Raw genomic sequence first — 19,847 nt, 5'->3', positions numbered from 1 at the left:
TTAAATTATCCACTCCAAAACAAAATTAACTGGAAATCAGAGAATTGTGGGAAATTACAAAAAATGCACATTACACTGCCAGAGCCCACCGAAGTAGCATTATTTCTTACGGTATGATAATCTTGCCCTGTACAGTTGTACCAGATGAGGATATTGGGAAGGTAAGACAGTAAAGTCTTGCACACCAAATGGTAGCTCTGAGGAACAGCAACTATCTTAGTATAGATTATTTCAGAGTGTCTATCACTACAGAATGGCCCTTACCACACCTGCAGAATGAAGCAAACAGCAGGGATCAAGACATTAGGAAGGCTGCAGACACATTTCCTAAGGAGTTAGCAAAGGATGACAAGCTGTCCCAATCCGTTATGGAAAAGGTCACTCTGCTTAAGATCCATAATTGACAGGTCTATGAATTTCCATGATCCTTCTCAAGGAAAAGACCATACAATGCTATGTTCTGCCCTTATGACAGAAGCATAGAAAAAAGGCTATCACAGATTATCTTCTCTGACTGTATGTCACATTGCAATGCTCCACAGACAACCACTCCTTCTCAGAAGTCATATGTAATAAGACAGTACTGTCAGAAATTTAAAAGGTGAGATCAGTCAGTTCCAGGGATTCAATGCAAATTTCATATAATTTGTATATTTAACAAGTGTCTTGCAAAGCCTCATAAAGATATTAATCAAGAAAACTCCTCTCCAGTTCATTGTGTGAAATACATAACATTATGTATATATTACTAAATGATTGCTATGGTCAATGCTATGCTATTTCACTGGAAGAAAACCTTAACCTTAGACGCAACAGTGTCAAGAAGGAATTGTTCATGGGTTTGTTCATTTTCTCTGATTGGATCAGCTGGTCTAATAAAATTATTCTATCTTCTTACAAATCTTGCTTATTTTAGCATTTGTATTTTCCCTGGGGATCCTTTCAAGTATGGCAGATGTATCTGACAGCATCATAAACTACAGGGTGGTTATTTGCAGTCACATTAACATCACAGTTCTGACATCTAATGATCAAACCAAGGAAATACAAAATCCGTAATTGTTAACTCTGGGCTTTGCTGGTTTCTTTTCAGTCTGTTATGCATAGACCTACTACTACTACTACGAACATCATAGATGAAAACTCAAGGGGACTTAGAGGAGCAGGGGAGGGGGGAACCTAGTAAATGGACATCCTAACTTCATAGTCAGGTTGGGGTTTTTTTGCTATTTTTTTCTGTGCCTTCTTAGTGCCACAAACTGCACTTACAGTATGGACAATACTACCAAAGTGTAAGAAAACTAAGTACTTAACATGCCCTAAAGAGAAGACAGAGACTCACTGTATATTGACAATACCTGTATTTTCTCTTGATGTGTAGATGTAACACAATAAAACTTAAAGGGTCTCTCTTCTGTTCCCTCCCCATAATTACACATTCAGTTTTTCCACAACTGAGCCCCAATTTAGCAATTAAATAAAAATGCTTACCACTTGCCTCAATTATGGGAAATCTCACTGGCTTCTTCCCTTTCCCTATCCTTAAAAGGAAGGTAGACAGGATCTCGTTAAATACATACCAAACTCTCAGCACTTTTTAAAAACTGTCCCAAAAGCCAGCACTGTAAACTTGAAATTAATATGTATTACAAACAACAATCAGCCTCTGCCTTCTCCTTTTGAAACTCTCCCACATACTGAATCAAAAAATTTGCTTTTCAGTTTAACAGAGTCATCAGAAAGTTTAGAAGATGGCAAAGACACAACAAAAGAAGCACAAAGGTGAAATGTTATAGCTTCAGTACTAATGGAAAGTGATGGACTTCCTAGGAAAACATTGCGATCTGTATTTCAAATTTAAGAACTGTTTTTGTTAAACTTCTCAGCATAGTTACAATGAAGAGCAAGTGCAGTCAGCTTATGTGGGGGCAGCTGATAAATATCCAACATAAGCTCTGAAGATGAACATTAAGAGAAGAATTAATCTTATGTTATTAACATGTAAAGAAGCTGGATTCAGTGAAGTACTTAAGCACAATTCTAAGTATAAATGTGCATGTACTCCTGCAAAGCTGCTCCTTTGCTTATCACTAGGTTTAAGTCAACTTCTTGCTGTCAGATGCTCTGTTAGGAAAGGAGTAGGAAATTACCATCGTATGTTCTTCCATTTTTAAGTAGCTCTTCCCAAGAAGCAACCTTCTACATTCTCTGCACTAAGACATTGGGATGCTTATATCTGGAGAAGAATTTTGCCTTTATTTCACTGGAAACTACTCATTAGAAAATTAGAAACAGTAGTTTACAGTTTAGTTCCAAAATCAGACTTTTCATGTAACAGTAATACTGCTCCTACCCAATACACATTCAGTCTGGCTACGGCTTCTGAATAAGGGCTAGGTCTACCCATGGTAAAAACACTACAATTAGATGACAGCAGTTACTATTACAACCTAAGAGAACATAGAGAGCATAATTACGTACACACACATCAGCAGGACTGCTGCTGCACTGCTGATACCATTTAGAACTGTACAAAAGGAGTAACAACCCTACCTTTGTAATTTGTTTAGACAGTTGTGAAGTGTTCACAGTGACTGTCACACATCTTCCACGGAAGTGGCAACAGAGTATTGACTCTGAAATGTTGGCTAGAAGGCATCACTAGAGTTCATCTACTTTAGTCTTTCACTCAAGCACAACTAATGACACCACAGAAGCCTGCCAGTCATGGCTTTGTGGCAATTCCTGAAAGCCTCTACAGATGGAGATTTCAATACCTCTCTGGTTTCTCTGTTGCACTGCTAAACTAACACCCAAGGGAAAAATGTTTCCTCATACAGAGCCTAAACTTCCCAGGCCACAATTTGTTGTATTGTCTACCTAGAAAAGTTTGCCTTCATGACACACTTTTCCAACTCTTCAAATACTCATGGTAATTATTAGCGTCCTCCTCACTAGACTGAACAAGCTGTCCCTCACCCTGTCTTCAGCTCTGGGCCCTTCATGCCTTTCCCAACACTTTATGTGATCACTGAATTGTGTTTATAAACCCTTTGCAATTATTTCAGGGGGAAATGCAAAGGAATTGTATTAAGGATGGTGAACAGACCAAAATTTTGATATTTTGTCACTCAGATGTGTACTTTATAGAAGTTTTGCAGGAATTCAAAGATGGCCTAAACACTCTTAAGCAGGTATTATTTGCTTGAGCAGATAAAGCAATATAGGTCCTGAGTTTACCGTAACAGAATAAACATTCTAACACGGCTTCACTATTTTATTGTAGAATGATTCAAGGATTAATTGAAAAGTATAACGCAATTAATTTTTTAACTAATCAATCTCTGTTTAACCTTCTTCGGTCTTTCATCTCTCATTTATACAATTTCTAAGAGCAAATCAGCTTTTATGGATGCCATGGCAGATAAAATGTTTTTATTCCAGAAGTAATTTTTCCAACAATACTGCTTATTCTTCTCTAAAATTGCTCTTAAACAGCTTTTCTGTTGCCAGTGATAGTTTGTAACATTGGATATTTGTCATTTGCCTTTATTAAACATACAAGCAACATTACTGCCATGATATTTTTAATCAGTTTAGTTAAAGAATGTTTGACAAGATGAAATTGTTGAATTATGCACTGTTCTGAAAAATACTTGTCATTAACAGTATGCACTTTTAGGTATGGAAGTACATCGTTTCACGTTAACAGTATTTTCACTGGAAACAGGGATAGGATCACAAGGAGTATACAAAAAGGCCAGCACTGCAGATCTGACCTTCTGTCAGATGCAGTGTGAAGGAAGCCTTGCCAAACCAAGCAAGACAGTGTGGCAGGACAGGAACAGTGGGCAGCAAGCAGTATTTAATAGTTCATTCAAGCCCTTGATGTGATTTTATGAGCCAGCTCTACCTCACAAAATTGCTTCCAGAAAAACCTTATTTCAGCTTCAATGGAAAAGGCTGCAGAAAGAAACTCGTGAATAGCTAATACATAGAAATATGCAGCTGGAGCTGGCTCAAGGTTTTCTCAGCAGCTGACAGCCATCTGCAGCAGTAATGCCAGCCTTCACAGAAACCCCGCTCTGACAGCAGCAACAGCTCATTGTGGCCTCCTTGGCTTTGCAGGCAGCTGGCATAAGGAAAATGAGCAGCAGGATCACTGTTTTCACCATCCTCCAAGGTCTGCTGGCCTCGGCAACTTCCCTGCTCTGCTTATGTCTGCAGTCAATCCCGAAACGCACAAACGTACATTGGTATCACCAGCCATTACACCAATTTTCTCGTTATGACATACAGATGCCAGGATAAAATTCTCCCATCCTCCACACAAACCGACCCAGTCGCAAATCAAATGTAAAATTACCATCATGAAACACAGAATAAAAAATATAGTGCACAAAATCCAAAAGTGCATAGAAATACGTTAACTATAAACAGATTATATAATCTTGGATAAGATTATTCCATTTTCTTATTGAACACCAAGAAAAACCACTGCACTTACTAATGAATCATAGGGCTATCCAGTTTTATAACTAAAAACATGTTTTTATGAAACAAGAATAAAAATAAAATGTCTTTGTACTATGTACCTCTTACTATAGAAAAGTTTTTGTATAGATGGTTAAACATTAATTCAAATATAACTAGCATACAAACCCTGTTTTCCCACTTTTTTATCTAAGTGTAAACTCTTACTCTTCCTCATTTTGGAAGATTAAAATAGTACTTCCTTCCACTTTTTTTTTTTTTTTTTTTTTTAAATCCTATACTTTCAGTTTTCATGTTAAAATGATGGATTTCTAGTTTGGATTCATGTATTGCAATTCCCTTTGCTGTCTGTTGCTCTGCAAAATTATGCAATTACTCCTGCAGTTGCAGAAATAAATAGAATTGGCGTAATTTATAAACACTTGACTCTAGAAGTCAAAATCTGAAAAATACCTGAAGAGCGCTAAAATAGCATTTAAGAGCTGTATCAGCTGGTACCCAGTGAAGGGAAAGCAGCATCTCTCAGCTAACATAGTGCTTTGACAGAAAAGACCAAGTACAATGAAACAACACAGAAGCAGCAGTGGAGTTTCATGCATTACTGTCTTTATGGTTGTCTAGAGTGGCATCTAGTGGGCATACTGTAACTTACATATTGAATGAAAAATGTAGTAAGTAACTTTTGTCTTTAAAATTGCTAGTAATTTAAATAGTGTCTGTTAACAAAATCAGGATTTCACAAATTGTAAGGGACTGAATGTTGTTGAAGTGATGCAAGAGAAGGTGGTGAGGAGGGAAACGATGCATTTTTCAGTCAACAACTGGCACTGTGTACATAACTATGTTTCTGCTGGTAACAAATGTTTATTTGACTGAGAGGGCATTCAGAAACAACTGTAGAAGAGGAGGTACTGACACAATAGACCTTCAGGAAAAAAAGCCGAGGTTAATATTTCAGAAGTTGTTTAGTATCACAGTAATGGACTTACATTATTTTACCTGACAAAATCTTGTGCATATGAATGGTATTTGGTGGGAAAGTCTCTATTAATTAGGAACGTCACCATCCTCCAAATAAGACTTCCAACAATTACTGAAGTAGAATCAATGCCTAGCTGCACAGAAAGACCTACAGTGTATGCCTTGGCTAGAAATCTAATAAAGCTGTTACATGAAAGTTGGGAAATAACAGGAAATCAGGAAGTGGAAGGTAAGTGCAGAGTCCTCCACTACAGAAAAAAAGTAAATACAGTACTAAACCGGAAGCGACTCAGATTTTTGTCACTCGTATGAAGTATAATCTCGCAGCTACACTGCTATAACTAGCTGTCTAAGAAAAAACCTGTGACAGTTGTACAAATACTTTGGTGAATAACTCAAATGCAGTAAGAGACAATTTCAAACACAGAGCTCAGTAGTAAATACTTTCTTCACTGGTCTTGAATCTTTCTGCAAACTAGCCTGAGAAAATCTTCTGGCAGAGGACTGGGAAGACATCTCTGTAGGTGAGAACTGTACTTTTAAATCACCTGGGAGCAGACTTTCACCTCTCAAACAACTTAAATTTGCAACACTGAATGCAAAAATATACAGCAATTTTATGTATCCAGCAGAGGGACAGATGAACCAAATGACAGCTGAAATCCATCAACCAATCTGTTCAATAAACACCAAAGCACAAAAATACTGTACAAAAAAAAGTGGTCCAAAAACATGGTCCAAACACTGCTGTCAGATATTTCCAAAATAAATAAAAAAAAGACTGTTAAATTAATTTTGATGAAGTAACATGAATGCCGGAATAATCAGTTTTTCATGAATACCTACATACTTTTGAGAAAATTGGGTGAAAATATTTTGAAATTAAATTGTTACTGAAAAAGGCCCTTTTCTGGACAGTTTTGACACTGGTTATTGAAAAAAGTAAGTGGCAGTTCCCTTTGCCAGCAAGTGCTGCCAATAGCAACATTTACCAGCTGCACTTCTGGCAGCCTCTGCAAGTTAGGTTCACAATCATTCAACTTCCCATTTCCATTATGAACCACCCATTTCAATAAAAAGAGAGGCTCTAACTCTTCCTTATGCAAATGATGTTACCCAGTACTGATACTTTACGTTCAAAGGATTTCTTATCCACAAACCAAAAAGAAAATAGATACGCATAATTGTGAACAGGTAAGAGCAGATACAATACATACAGCAACACGGTTTGGCACAGGTGGTTAATGTGTTATTTTCCCTGGTTTCCAATGAGTTCTGGAGATTTTATTTCCCATGGAAACAACATTGCTAAATAATTATGAAGACCATCTGAGAATTTTAAATCTGTCTGGGAGTTCACGTTATCCCTCTGCCCTACACTCAATTATACTGGATTGCTGAATGTTGATGCAAAAAACCAGACAACTAAAGTATTATGTTTATTCACAACGCAGAAAAGGAGAAGTGCTCTAATCTCAACATTGTTTTCTTCCAGCCTTCATGCTCAGCCATTCAGGATCAGTTTGTGAATAAGGAACACAAAGTGCTGGAAGAGAAGGGGAAGCATGCCCAGATGTGAACAGCAAGATAATTCAGATGAAAAAATGAAATACGTGCTTCAGATAACTGCCTCCATAAAGAGTGAAAGTATCCTGAACTCTGTGGCTTCATGCCATTTCTTATTTCTTGTCACATCAAAAGAAAGTGCAACTGGAACATGGCACCAACTTGTCACCCGTTAACAGATCCCAGTGATGAAGTTCCAGCTAGGCTTTGGACACTCTATTTTGCAGATGTATTTTGTCCAGATTCAAAACACGAGCATGTATGCTTGCATCTACATATCTGTATAGACACAAAAATGAGTTCACATTAAAAATACCTATCCTGGGTTTCATGTAATTATTTTCATGTAATTTTAATACATTAGACTTTAACTGGAATACCTTTTAACAAACCAAGCAATATTGATCCTTTCTACTTGGGACAACCCAAGAATAATACAATTTTCCATCTATCAAAAGAACTGACATCCTTGCACAGTACCTTTATTCAATACTTGGAAGCACAGAAATACTGCAGAAAACCACCCTACAAAGTTCCTTCAGTTTCAGTTTGCAGTTGTGGTTGAGCTACTGAATCTCTAATTTTCTAAATATTCTGTTTTGCCTTCATACAAGTGTTACTTCTGATAAAATTGAGAACAGTTCTTCAGCGTAAATTAAGTACTGTGAAGGTAACTACATTAATTCATATAACCACTAAATAAAGTAGGGTTCTTCAGTGTTGTAAAGAAACTATGGCAAAACCTTATAGCATGACCACAAAGATGCTCCCCAAAGAAACGAATGAAAAAAACTCCTTTCACTTAACTAACTGTGACTTTTTCTACTTAGAATCACAGAACAATTTATGTTGGAAAGGACCTGTGAAAGTCATCCGGTCCAACCCCTTGCTCCCAGCAGAACTAACTTCATCATTACATCAGGTTGCTCATGGCTGTGTCCAGTCAAGCTTTGAACACCTCTCCCCAGGATGGAGATCCCACCCCTCTAAGCAGCTAATTCTGCTTCGCTCACTCATATGTAGGCATCATCTTTCAGCCCCTGTGATCTCTGAACACCAAGCTAAACACATTTTTACTATGGGTCACTGTAGTTACAGACTGTTAAGCCACTAGACAGTTTTAATGATCCCCTGGTGGTAATGTTTTGGACAAAGCATTTTTAAGAACGAACTTTCCAGATTATTTAGCTCCACACTGCTTACAAAAGAGACTCTACCAGTCAAACGTCCCTTCCTCCTTCCACCTCTCCTGTTTCAGTTGTCTGAATACTGCTTCAAATCCCTGCAAGGTTTATGCAATGCCTTTTGCAAATGTTTCTTGAGTCACTTCCAGATCTACTGGTTCTGTTCACATCTCAAAAATATTATGCTTTCCTACTGCTGGTGCCATGTGAACATCTACTACTGGTAAATGAACCTCGTATTTTGTATCTCAGAAACCTGTAAGACTTGATGGGGAATTACAGCTGCCCTTTGCTCCTAAGTAACAGCCACTTCTTTAAAACTTTATAAACTCAGGATGAATCTGTAAGACAATGGGATGCTGAACATAGAAAGAGGGCATCAAGTTTTAGCAGCAGAATTCTCAACAGTGCAAGCAGCAGTCTGTGTGCAACTCTGGCTGCTACACCACTGTACACTATGCAGCAGCAATGGAGCAGGTTTAGACAAGTTTCCAGGGAACTCCTTCTGTTCAGAACAAGGAGAACGGTAACACATGCAAAAGTATTTGTTGGAATGTTTCAAAAATTACTATCAAGACTGGCACAAAAACCATTAAATCTGGTTGTCATACCAGGTTAGATGATGCAGGTCCTTACAGCTGACAAACCATTTGGTTCCACATGGTAAGGAAGTGAAAGCCAGTGGAAAGATGAACACAACGCAAAAGCAAGAAGCTGGGAAAATGATCTCTATGGCATTATTTTTGTGGATGTGCACTAAGCCATATGGCATTTGTCAAGATCACAGAGAAGACAGATCCTATGTAATAGTTTAATGTGTGAAAGGAGGACACACAGGAAGTAATGGCAACACTAGAGACAGCTTGAAGGCATGTGTCTAGGATTTCTTAAGCCAAGGATTCAATTTTGCTATTATTTTCAAAACTCAAGAATTCTTAAGTCATTTCAGCCTGCTTCATACATTACAAACATTTTTCAGCAAGAACTGCAATCTAGGATCAAACCTTTAAATACATGAATTATGAGGAGGTGGTACTTTCTGTCACACTATAATGCAAATCAGATGATAACTCTGATGATTAAAGGGAAAGGAAGGAAATACTGGGTTAAGAGAAATTCAGTTACACACTATTACGTTTAAACTAACAATTTTAGCTGCAGCTAAACCAGATAATGTATTAAGACATAGTACAAGCTTTAAAAAACAAAACCCCAAAAGCTTAACAACAGCTTTGAAACAAAAGCTTTTTTAAAAAAAATCAGTATTCTAGTTAAGAAGAATCTCCTCCTTTTCTGGTAAAAAAATAACCAATAAGGATTCTTAATAATTAACGTCTTACAAAGCTTGCAAACTACCTGTCTGGATAGGTTATATAAATGAGTTACAACTTAACAGTAAAATTTGCTTGGTTTTTTTCCAAGGTCAGTGAAAACCCAGCAAATAAACCACCTATGAAATACAAGTTTTTGAAGTTACATTAATGGTACCATTTTAACAAAGGAAGAGACACTTTAACAATTCTTTTATACGTGGTTTCATTCATCAATGGAAAGAAATTGCTTAACAAGTAAAATAATTAAAAAAACATTGCTTTCCTAAGGCATAGAGATGTAAGACATTTGTATGTAATACAGGATACATATTATGTATTTATAATGCTGGGCACTAGTGAAATTCCGTACTCAGAGGTCAAAGCAGACAAAACTTTAGTTGTAAATACTAGCAATATTTATATCCAATCCTGTTAAAACTTCACATATATTATTTTTTTTTTAAACCAAAATGTATCAGTGTAGAAGAATGGCTGCAGAAGCGTGGCCTTAGAATCTCTGAAGATCTGCACAATCCAGGCCTGGTATTAGAATAGGCCTGTAATTAGAATTGTGCAGATCTTCAGAGATTCTAAGGCCACGCTTCTGCAGCCATTCTTCTACATATCAGCTCTAACCAAAATAATCTAAACTGGCATTCTCCCCCTGATTTATTTTGTGCAATGGATGTTCAGAATACTCATACTGATTTACTTCTAAAAATTGTATCTTATCAGTGAATACTTCAAGATGTTCAATGTCTCAGTAGCTTTGCTGCCTCGACACTTCAGGAAAGACAGCATTTGCTTTTTCATAGTTTAGAAAACTTTGAAATTTCACTTAGCCTGTCAATCCATTAATTTAGCTGAACGGAGGAAATAGTATCCTGTCTTTTCTGTTTTCCCTACGGGAACACAGAAAAAGAAGGATCTTGACCTACAAATAGCTCACATTTTCATAACCACCATAGACCTGTACAAGCTATATGAAATCATATATGCCTTAAGACTTTTAGTGCAGTAATGTAGAAGAAAAAACACGTACAAGCATCAATAAACACCATCCTTCATTCTGCCATTTCCAAGTAATCATTAAGCCCTGCAAAGATAATGAAAACCGTTTTTTTTATTAAACCAGATTTTACAGGTACACTGTGATGTCTCTAGTCCCTCAGTAACTGCAAGTGGTTACTCGTTCTCTTATAAAGCTGGAACTCATTTTTGCATTTATTGCACTAAGACCATGAGATTTTATATGTTTAGAAGAGCTACCTGTGATACATATTTAAATGCAGTATATCCTGGAACATGGACTAATATACTTTATCTAGAAAAAAACCTTTATTTAAGAAAACAAGTTGATTCTAAAAATAGAAAAGTTCTAAACAACACTTTTTGATAAAACCGCAAACTTCCCCAGATCTGTTGGTATAATTCAGAGCAAAAACCTGACCTTGAGGACATAATACACTATAAATTAATTCACCAGAGAGATGATTCCTTCATTTTTTCATCTCACCTCTAATTCTGTCAGAATTTTCTGAAAAAGTGAAAAGGTCAAATATCTGATAATTTAACTTATAACATGTTCTCCTTCATCACATCATATCAGACTGAGGAACGATTTACTTAATTTACAGTACTATTAATGTAATTAGTATATTATGTCCTCTGGATCAAATTTTGTCCTCATTTCCACCAACGTATCTAGACAGACTTACTGTTTTATTAAGGGCAGAATTTGGAACAGTTAGCTACCTATCCTTTTTTATGTATTTAAGAAGACAAAGGCATTTCAAAACTGTACATCATCTGAAATTATTGAAAGATATGTTTAAATATACTGTCCTTACCAATTCTTCTCATTTTGTATTTATGCAATGAAATCAGATGCTTAGTTATGTACAATCTAGACACATACTTAAGAAAGGAGAGACAATGTTGGTTCTGATTATTGCCTGTTAGAGGAATCATAGTTAAAATACAGTTGGGCAGCTATGCATGCATTTCTTCATGAAAGTCCCCAACCACTTGGCTGCAGATCTCTGCTATGGGAGTGCAATTTCATGGATCTATCATTTAAGTGTCATCTTACACAGGACTCTGACTAACAGGCAGTCTCAACACTCAGTCTTATTTTCTCTGTATGATGTACCATTAGAGTAGTTAAAATGTATTTCTGAGAGCTTTTAATACCTAACTCCTCCACGGGCATGAAGACAGAAACAGTCCCCAGCTCAATCCCACATATATCCAGTGAGTAAAAGCCCTTGAAAGACACCAGCGAAGCCTCTCAGTTTAGTATAGCCTCATGTGATTTATAACCCAAATGTATTTTTCTTGAATAAGCTAAACGAAGGTAAAAGTGGATTTACAACTGAGAATCTATCAGGCACTGCATTTTGAAACACAGATCAAGACACTTAAGGGCTCTAAACCAGTTTCATTATCATGAACAGTTATATAAACACACATGCACCAAATGGAAAATAATAATTCTTACAGATTTATGTTTACTCATGAAAACGAGATTAATGAAAAATGTATTAACTAAAAAGAACGCCACAGATGATTAAAAAGTATAGTTCTCTTTGTAAAAACATATTACGAGCAAACAGACTTCAGGCAATAACATGCAGTGGACTAATTAGAAAAGGAAAGTAGGCCATCTTACAAAAATCATACTATTTAATCAGGCCATGAAAGCAATGCAAAGGGACTAGCAGAACACTACAAGCTGTAGACTCAGATCTTTTACTTTCAATGAGAGGTGCACTGATCAAAGAAGGATTAGGTTCTATCACAGCATCACACTGATGGCATGCATACAAAGAAAGTAGTGCATTTACACACACTGTCACTTTGGTGCTAGAATTTGAATACTGTTTCACAATTCAAAGGTAAGTGTGAAAAGTATCTCTTGGCTGATCACCAAAGTCTTCAAGTTAAATTACTGTCTTCCCTACTGAGTTTGTCCCACCCCAGTGAAGAACAAAAATATATTTGGGGGGTAAATTTCTTAATTCAGAGTGTCAACACATTTAAAAACTTTTCCCATATTTCTGCTACATCCACATTCAGACAAACTACGCTTTGCTTTACACACAATAAATAAACGCATTCTTCTCCCATGTGTTCTGGGACTGCAATGTTTAAGGATGCAGGGGAGGAAAAAGGAAGGGCAGAAAGCAGTGCTCTAGTATAACAACAAAATCTAGACAGTCAGGCTACAGCTTGCTGAAAGCCAAAACTAATCTGCCCAGATAGTGCTTAGCTCTAAGACAGTCTGGATCCATCCCAGAGCTAGAGTAACACAGGCCTAAGGCTGCTGGAAAGTGCTCCTAGGGTATGTACGTATGACTAAAACAAAACCTGGTTGCAATTAAAGTTATGAACATATTTCAAACTGAAATGCAAAAAGGTTCACAAGTTTTCCACTGTTGTTAACGAGAAACAAACAGTTTAGCAGCAAGGTGGAAGAACTATCTGCAAAACAAGGAGTTTTACAGCTTTTGCCTCCACAAAGTGTTTCAAAAGTGAAAAACAGAAAAATCAAAACAGCTTTACAAGTGATCTTCTTCATCATAGTTGAAAAGTAGCTACAGAAAAGCTATGACAAGTTTAGGCATCACTTGTCACTGGAGAGCCCAAAACATAAAGGAAATTTTCAGTCAGATGTTCTATTCAGTTCCCAACGCACGAACCCTTTCAGCATACAAGAACACAGAGCGTTGTATATTCCACTGAATCAGCCTATGAAAATACCGCTCCATGTTCTACAGCAGGGATGCTCTAAGTCACACCAAACCAAGCTGACATACCAGAGCAAAGGTCTGAGCTAGAACAGGATACACTTAATAGGGAACCAGAGCCTGGTAAACCTCTCCCTGTGAGACAGTTCCTACAAGAACTTCTCCCTATGAGAAACACAGTATGAAAACACAGTGATAAATATCCAACATCAAGAAGTTTGAAAGTTTAATTTGGATAGTTAGAACAACATTTCAAAATCATCATAACTGATTTTTCTTTATGTGATTTCCAAGATACTTTGTTTTGACTTGTATAATTAAAATGCTTAATACTTCTGTGTTGACTTTGTGGTTAAAAAAGAATAATGCAAACAGAGAAAGACAGAACCAGACATTTCTGGCTTTGCTTGAAATGAGCCAAGTCTGACTGTGTTCTCTTTTTATCTACATATCCAGCTTCCAAAATTACAAGAGATGAAGTCGGTGCAGATCACAGCATCAAATTTTTTGTAAATTCAGCTTTGAATGATATAGCTGATTATATAACTAATGTAACGATATTCTTCTTTTACAGAAAGACAATAAATGTAAGGACTTTCACAGCTCCCATAATTTATTGAAAAATTAAGCCTGAATGAAGTTCAGTATACAAACATGAATGTCCAGGGACACCCGTTTTACTTTGTTATGCCAACATTCTCTCAAACTGAAATCAACATGTACGCAGCCATGAAGTTGTTTTCTTTTTTCACCTAACTTCTGTCAGTATGTGTTAGAAGACTTGCATAGGACAGTGACAGTAAATCATAACAGTTTCATCAATAACTTAAAACAGTCCTCAAGAAAGACAAAAACATTAAATAATCTCCCCAGTCTAAAACAGCATTAAAAGTGCTGGAACTAGTGTGCTTTGCCCCCTCAGCTCATTTACTTTCCTACTTCTAGTATTTTTTTTTTTAAAATACATTATACTTCCTATGTTTTAAGTCAAAGGCACAAAGTTTACTACATTAGGGTGTGTTCTAGCAAAGAATCTATAAATTTTGTCTTCATTTCCACTGCCTATTTTTGTGGCTCTGCCAAAAAACACTGACTGCACAAACAGCTACACTAAGAGCACTTCTGTATATTCAACTGTATTCTCTTTCAACAGAAAATAAATAGGTTTCTTTGAATCATCCACGGAGCAGATCAGCTCTGACATATTTGAAGACTGATCCCCTCCTCGCCTCTTGATCCCTCTGGTGCTTGTCACTCCACTGGCCGCAGTTGTGTATGACTGCTGATAGATGCATTTGAAAAACACCTGGGACTGGACAAGTCAAGCTACTTTTTCTTTAAAACTAGTGCTTTTTGCTGATGCTTTCTTACCTCATTGTCTGACTCCACAAGCACTTGATCATATTCACTAAGAGCTACTAGGAACATGATAGATGTGACGTTTTCAAAGCAATGTATCCATTTTCTTCTTTCTGATCGTTGGCCTCCTACATCCACCATTCTGCAAAATTAACATCCACATCAACTTCATAATAATTTAACACATAAACACACAGACACACACAAAATGACAAAATTCAAAAATTCAGTTGAAAACACAGTTTGGTTTGTTTTTCTAAATAATTTCTCTCATTGATATTTAATGGAACCTGTTGTAACTAGACAGTTAATTGTATTTGCTTTTAAGTCTGTGTTTCCTGTATTTAAATTATTGTGGGTTTCAAAACCCTCAGATTTCTGAGATATAAACATCTCATGAGCCATGGTTCGGCAATGTATGTATGCCCTGTGTATTCAGCAGAAACAGATGTGAACAGAATAGACATGGTGGTCTGCCTTTTTCCCCCTGAATTATCAAAGTGAAATTACCAACTTGTTAAAGCTGCCCCATTTTAAGAGGAAAAATAGAGTACAATATATATCTATTAGAATTTTTAATAGCCAAAATTAAAATTCAGATTTGCTTTTTAATAGCCAAAATTAAAATTCAGATTTGCTTTTTAATAGCCAAAATTAAAATTCAGATTTGCTCGCAGCGTATTCTCACTTCATCACACATCTAAGCTTAACTAAACACAGCTGTTCAACTTGCAACTGCAGTTCTATAGTTTTTTAAGCAACTGCACTCACATAGGGTGATTTCTCTCTGAAGGAAAGTAACCTCTCTCTGAAAATCAGTACACAAGTGATAACTTTGTATTCCATAATTTACATGAATTAGGAGGACATGGTTGTATTTTCAGATTATTACTCCACAGTGAAACTTTGATACATATTATTGAAAAGATAAATTGCAGGTTTACTATCAGTATTATCTACCTTCAGAAAAAGACAAACCTAATTGTCTTTCATCCTTTTCCCATCTTTAATATTAGCTTATTTTTTAAAACATAGAACAATTGCTTTTTATGCAGTTTTAACCAATGCCCTATATACCTATATATTACTAATGTAAAAGGAAACAAAGCAAAGCAAGTGGGTCTTAAAACCTTCTTTTCTACCTGAAAATGACGCTTTGTAGGTCGAATGGATATTCAATGATCCCTGTTGTTGGGACTCGAACTCTGAGCACATCTTGCTGAGTTGGCAGATAGGTGGCATCTGCTATGCGGTCCAAATCATTAAGATAGCTATAGACAGGGAGAAACAACAGGAATGCAAGACAGTGACACCATCATTCCACTGAGGGAAAGAGAAAGGAAGACTTGGGAATGGAAATGGACTGTGGGGTAGGAAAAAGTACAACAGAAGAAAGAGCATTATCGGCATAAGAGGGGACAAAGTATAAAAATGTGCTCCTTCCTCTCTTCCTGTACACTTCCACAGCTTCAAATAAATTCTACAAAAGGGTAGCGTTGTTATCCTGGTGGGTTTTTTTTTCATACAAGTTTGCTTGGCTTTCACATGTAAATTCACCAAAGATTCAAAGTTTTCAATGACATAATTCTAGGCAATTCAGAGAAAAACAGTATTATAAAATGTGTGAGAAATATAAAATTGCACAGTTTATTTGAATATGTAACATATTTCTTTATATTCATTTTGCACTGTCTACATAAATGCATGGATAGACAAACAAGAAACTCCTAAGCAATAGTCAGCTCCTATGGAATAGATCATTATCAATTAGGAAGTGATAGCAGGATAAATGGTACTGTTTGGAGATTAAATATTTTTTTTTAAAAAAAGGAAACCCCCACCCACTGACAAATTAAAAAAATTTCCGGATCTTGTTATCAGAAGGCAGCACTGATTATTTAGTGGGATGCCTGGCATCTGAAAGTCCTGCATTCGCACTGAAACATCTGATTAATTTAATAAGCCTGCAGTACATGAAATACATGCCAGTCTGTTAACAAATAACCCAAAGTTCTTATAAAATGGCTTGTAAAGGGTCATTAACTACAACACAAAAGCATTCTGCAATTGCTTAATGGTGGGTTTCAACCATAAAGCACCAGTGTGCCGAAGGTTTTAATTAATTCTCATAAAAAAGATGCTTCAAAAGAGAAGCATGTACCCATATGTATGAGATAGCCTGTTTGGGTTCAGAAGCTGGACATCTCATGAAATCAGTGCATCAGGCAGCTTGCGTTCTCCCCATGGTAGATGTCTGGGAGAAAGCCTACTGCAGAAAATGGAGTTCTGGGGTGTCTGGTTACCTCCCAGCACAGACTGACCTAGTGTTAGTCACTGAGAAGATAAATTAACCAATGGATGCCCTCATTCATTCTAGGGGAGGAGAGTGATGGCCTTGTAATTTATTAAATGATCGCTAAGCTCTGAACATGTTCTTTTCCTTGTAGTTATTAGTGAAGGTGCTCTTTTTAAATAACCCACACAACAAATCAGATGCTTTGAATGACTTCTGAACAAACTAGTGAAAAAAGCTATCCTGATCAATGACAGAAACAAAGCAGTTTGATTTCCACCTTACAGTAAAAATACAGACGTATTTATTAGATCTAGGAGGGAGCCAAAACCATTATCAAATCTCCCTCACTATGATTTTATTCATGAAAGATTAATCCAACAGTAAACATTGTATGTGAGAAAGTTGCACACAATCAGAAAGTTGTATTGAACCATATACCTCAGCTAATTCAGGAGCTACTACTCTGCAAATACTTTCTGAGAACACTGATTAGTTTCTGCCAATAAGAAAAATGCTTGTGGGTTTCAGCACTTCATCTTTCCTGATGTGCTTCATACAAAAAGCAGAATGGAGAAGCACATCATCAATATGTTGGTGAAAAAAAAAGTGTAAGTGAATGAAATTCATAACCACCACAACAAGAAACTGACAGAGACCTTGAACTTGATTCTTTTTCCCTCCCACTCCCCAGAAAACTGGTTTTGGTTTTGGTTTGTGACTGTATTCTGGAAGGGTACAAAGAAGCATTGCAGGTCATTACATGCTACAGTGGTATTCACAAGAGCAGCAGAACTTTAACTGAATGAATTGCTAGATGGCCCATTACACAATCATCTTGTTGCGTTTCTTTAGCAAGCTTCAGCCTGCAGTCATCGTGAGCCTGTTACCACACCTCTGCACCACAGGTAAGTGGACACTTAATAAGACATGCTGTAATGCACATCTGGCTGATTTTTGGAAGGCCATAGTGCAAAGGAACATTATTAAATAGTTAAATCTCACTTGTGTTACTGGAAACCATTAAAAGGGCAAAGGAGTGGTTTTTTTGTCCTACCACAAACCACTGATGTCATTAAGTTCCAGAAGCATTAATTTATCCTTAAAAATAGTAATCTTTCCCTCATCCTTGTTCATTTCTGCTCAAGTTCTGCTCAATTACTGAAGAGCAAGCTTCTCACTCTTTTCACCCATAGCACCTTACAGAACCTACACAGTCCACAGAAGAGTCCTTATGCATCCTTACGGATTCCTGTTTCTTTCCCTGGATTTCCCTCACTTCACAGACCAAAGGATGTTGGGCTCCAAGAAGTGTCCTGAATTATACATTCAAACCCAGAATAAAGGAAGTGGTGTCAAAACCAGTAAAAGTATCTCACAGAAAACAGATGGCACACACAAAAATCTTTTAAAAGACAATCTTTGTGATACTGACAAATCATAACCAGAACCTACAGTCCAACAAAAGTAATTTAGAATACATCCTGCATTTTTTGGTTTTGAATAATGACATTCAGCCCCTACCACTTTTCGTTCTTACTTAAAACTTAATAAACAAACATATTATTGTGTCCATTTATTTAAATGAAAATGTCCCATTTGTTGCACAACCTCACTTTTAGATCTTTTATTATTGCTATTTTCATGCTGTGAGAATACAGCAAATAGTCAATTAAATTATTAAGCAGAAAATTTTAATGAACTTTGTGCACTGTTGCTCTGAAGCAAAGGAGCAGGATATTTTCTGCTACCGACGCTAACAGTTTTGCAGATCAGTTACACCTACCTCCTGTTACCATGTAAGGATACGTAACATCATATTCTGCCATCAGCTTCAAGGGGCTTGAACAATTTCTGAAAATCACACTGAAAGCTTTGCCTGCAGCAGCAACACAAAGCTCTCTTCAAGATACTCTAAAATCACTAAAAACTCCTTCAGTCTCTCTTAAAATTCATACAACCTCTAAATCAAAGTAACACAATTAATTAAAATAATGTTCTCTTTGGGTAAGAGCATACATCACTGGAATTGACACCAGGGTATTTCTTTTCCATTGCACGCACTGTTTTATAGCACATCTGAAGATTTTTGATATATTGTGGAAATGTCTTGTCTCTCTTCAGTCAGATGCAACCCTCCTAAAATGCCAGTGGAAGTGAATCCACACACTTATGCTCAATACATCATCATGACTTTTGTGTTACTTGCATAATGCCATACTTCTACATCCATAGTACTACATAGACAAAAACCAAGTCACTTTCTCTTCTTGAAGCACAAGAACAGATTTTTGCACTGTATTAGGAGAGGTGGGTGAATAAGTGATTTGCTGGGCTGACTTACTATTTCAAAATGCTGGGAGGGAATATGTAAATGAATACAGGTGACTATTTACATTAAAAGACAAATGGAATATGGGTATTTAAAGGCATACTACCAGCACACACAATTTTCACACATTAGTATTGTAGCTGTTCCTGAAACACTGACAATTTAAGATTTTATTTATTTGGTTTATCAGAGTTTAACTAATTGCCATAATAAAGTCTTATATTTTCAAATCTTCCTCATACCAAAATGGTTGGAAATTTAACTTTTGTTTTTCCCACGTGAAAGCTGGGGTTTAAAGAAATTCTCTGATCACCAGGGGGAATGCAGCACTGCATGCACAGGCTTTAAGCACCCTACAGCTTATTAAACTAGTAATTTATTTATTTTTAAATCAATTTAGCAAGCAGCAACTTTGAATAAAACCATCAAACTAGCTAATGCTCATTCTTTCCACTTTCAGCTGTGCAGGCTCAAGCCCCAGTCCAGCTGCATCTCTGCCCATCCCCCGCTGCCAGCTCTTTCACTTGTGCAATGGCCTGATAACACGTTTCTGTCAAAATGATTTGAAATAGTGAA

General features: G+C 36.6%; 1 protein-coding gene across 2 annotated transcripts in view; it reads right to left on the bottom strand.

Annotated features, from left to right (window-relative positions):
* LOC119141218 (guanine nucleotide-binding protein G(q) subunit alpha) overlaps positions 1-19,847 on the bottom strand; it is a 133,625-nt gene that overhangs the window by 10,369 nt on the left and 103,409 nt on the right. For both annotated transcript variants that reach the window (XM_037373225.1, XM_037373226.1), the window contains exons 4-5: positions 15,789-15,917; positions 14,659-14,788 (exon numbers count right to left, since the gene is read on the bottom strand). In XM_037373225.1, the coding sequence (XP_037229122.1) occupies positions 14,659-14,788; positions 15,789-15,917 (259 nt within the window). The remainder of the gene's footprint in view (positions 1-14,658; positions 14,789-15,788; positions 15,918-19,847) is intronic.

Source organism: Falco rusticolus, chromosome Z, assembly GCF_015220075.1.
Source record: "Falco rusticolus isolate bFalRus1 chromosome Z, bFalRus1.pri, whole genome shotgun sequence".
Lineage (NCBI taxonomy): Eukaryota > Metazoa > Chordata > Aves > Falconiformes > Falconidae > Falco > Falco rusticolus.
The sequence above is the reverse complement of the archived record's forward strand: the minus strand, read 5'-3'. Positions and strand labels throughout refer to the sequence as shown.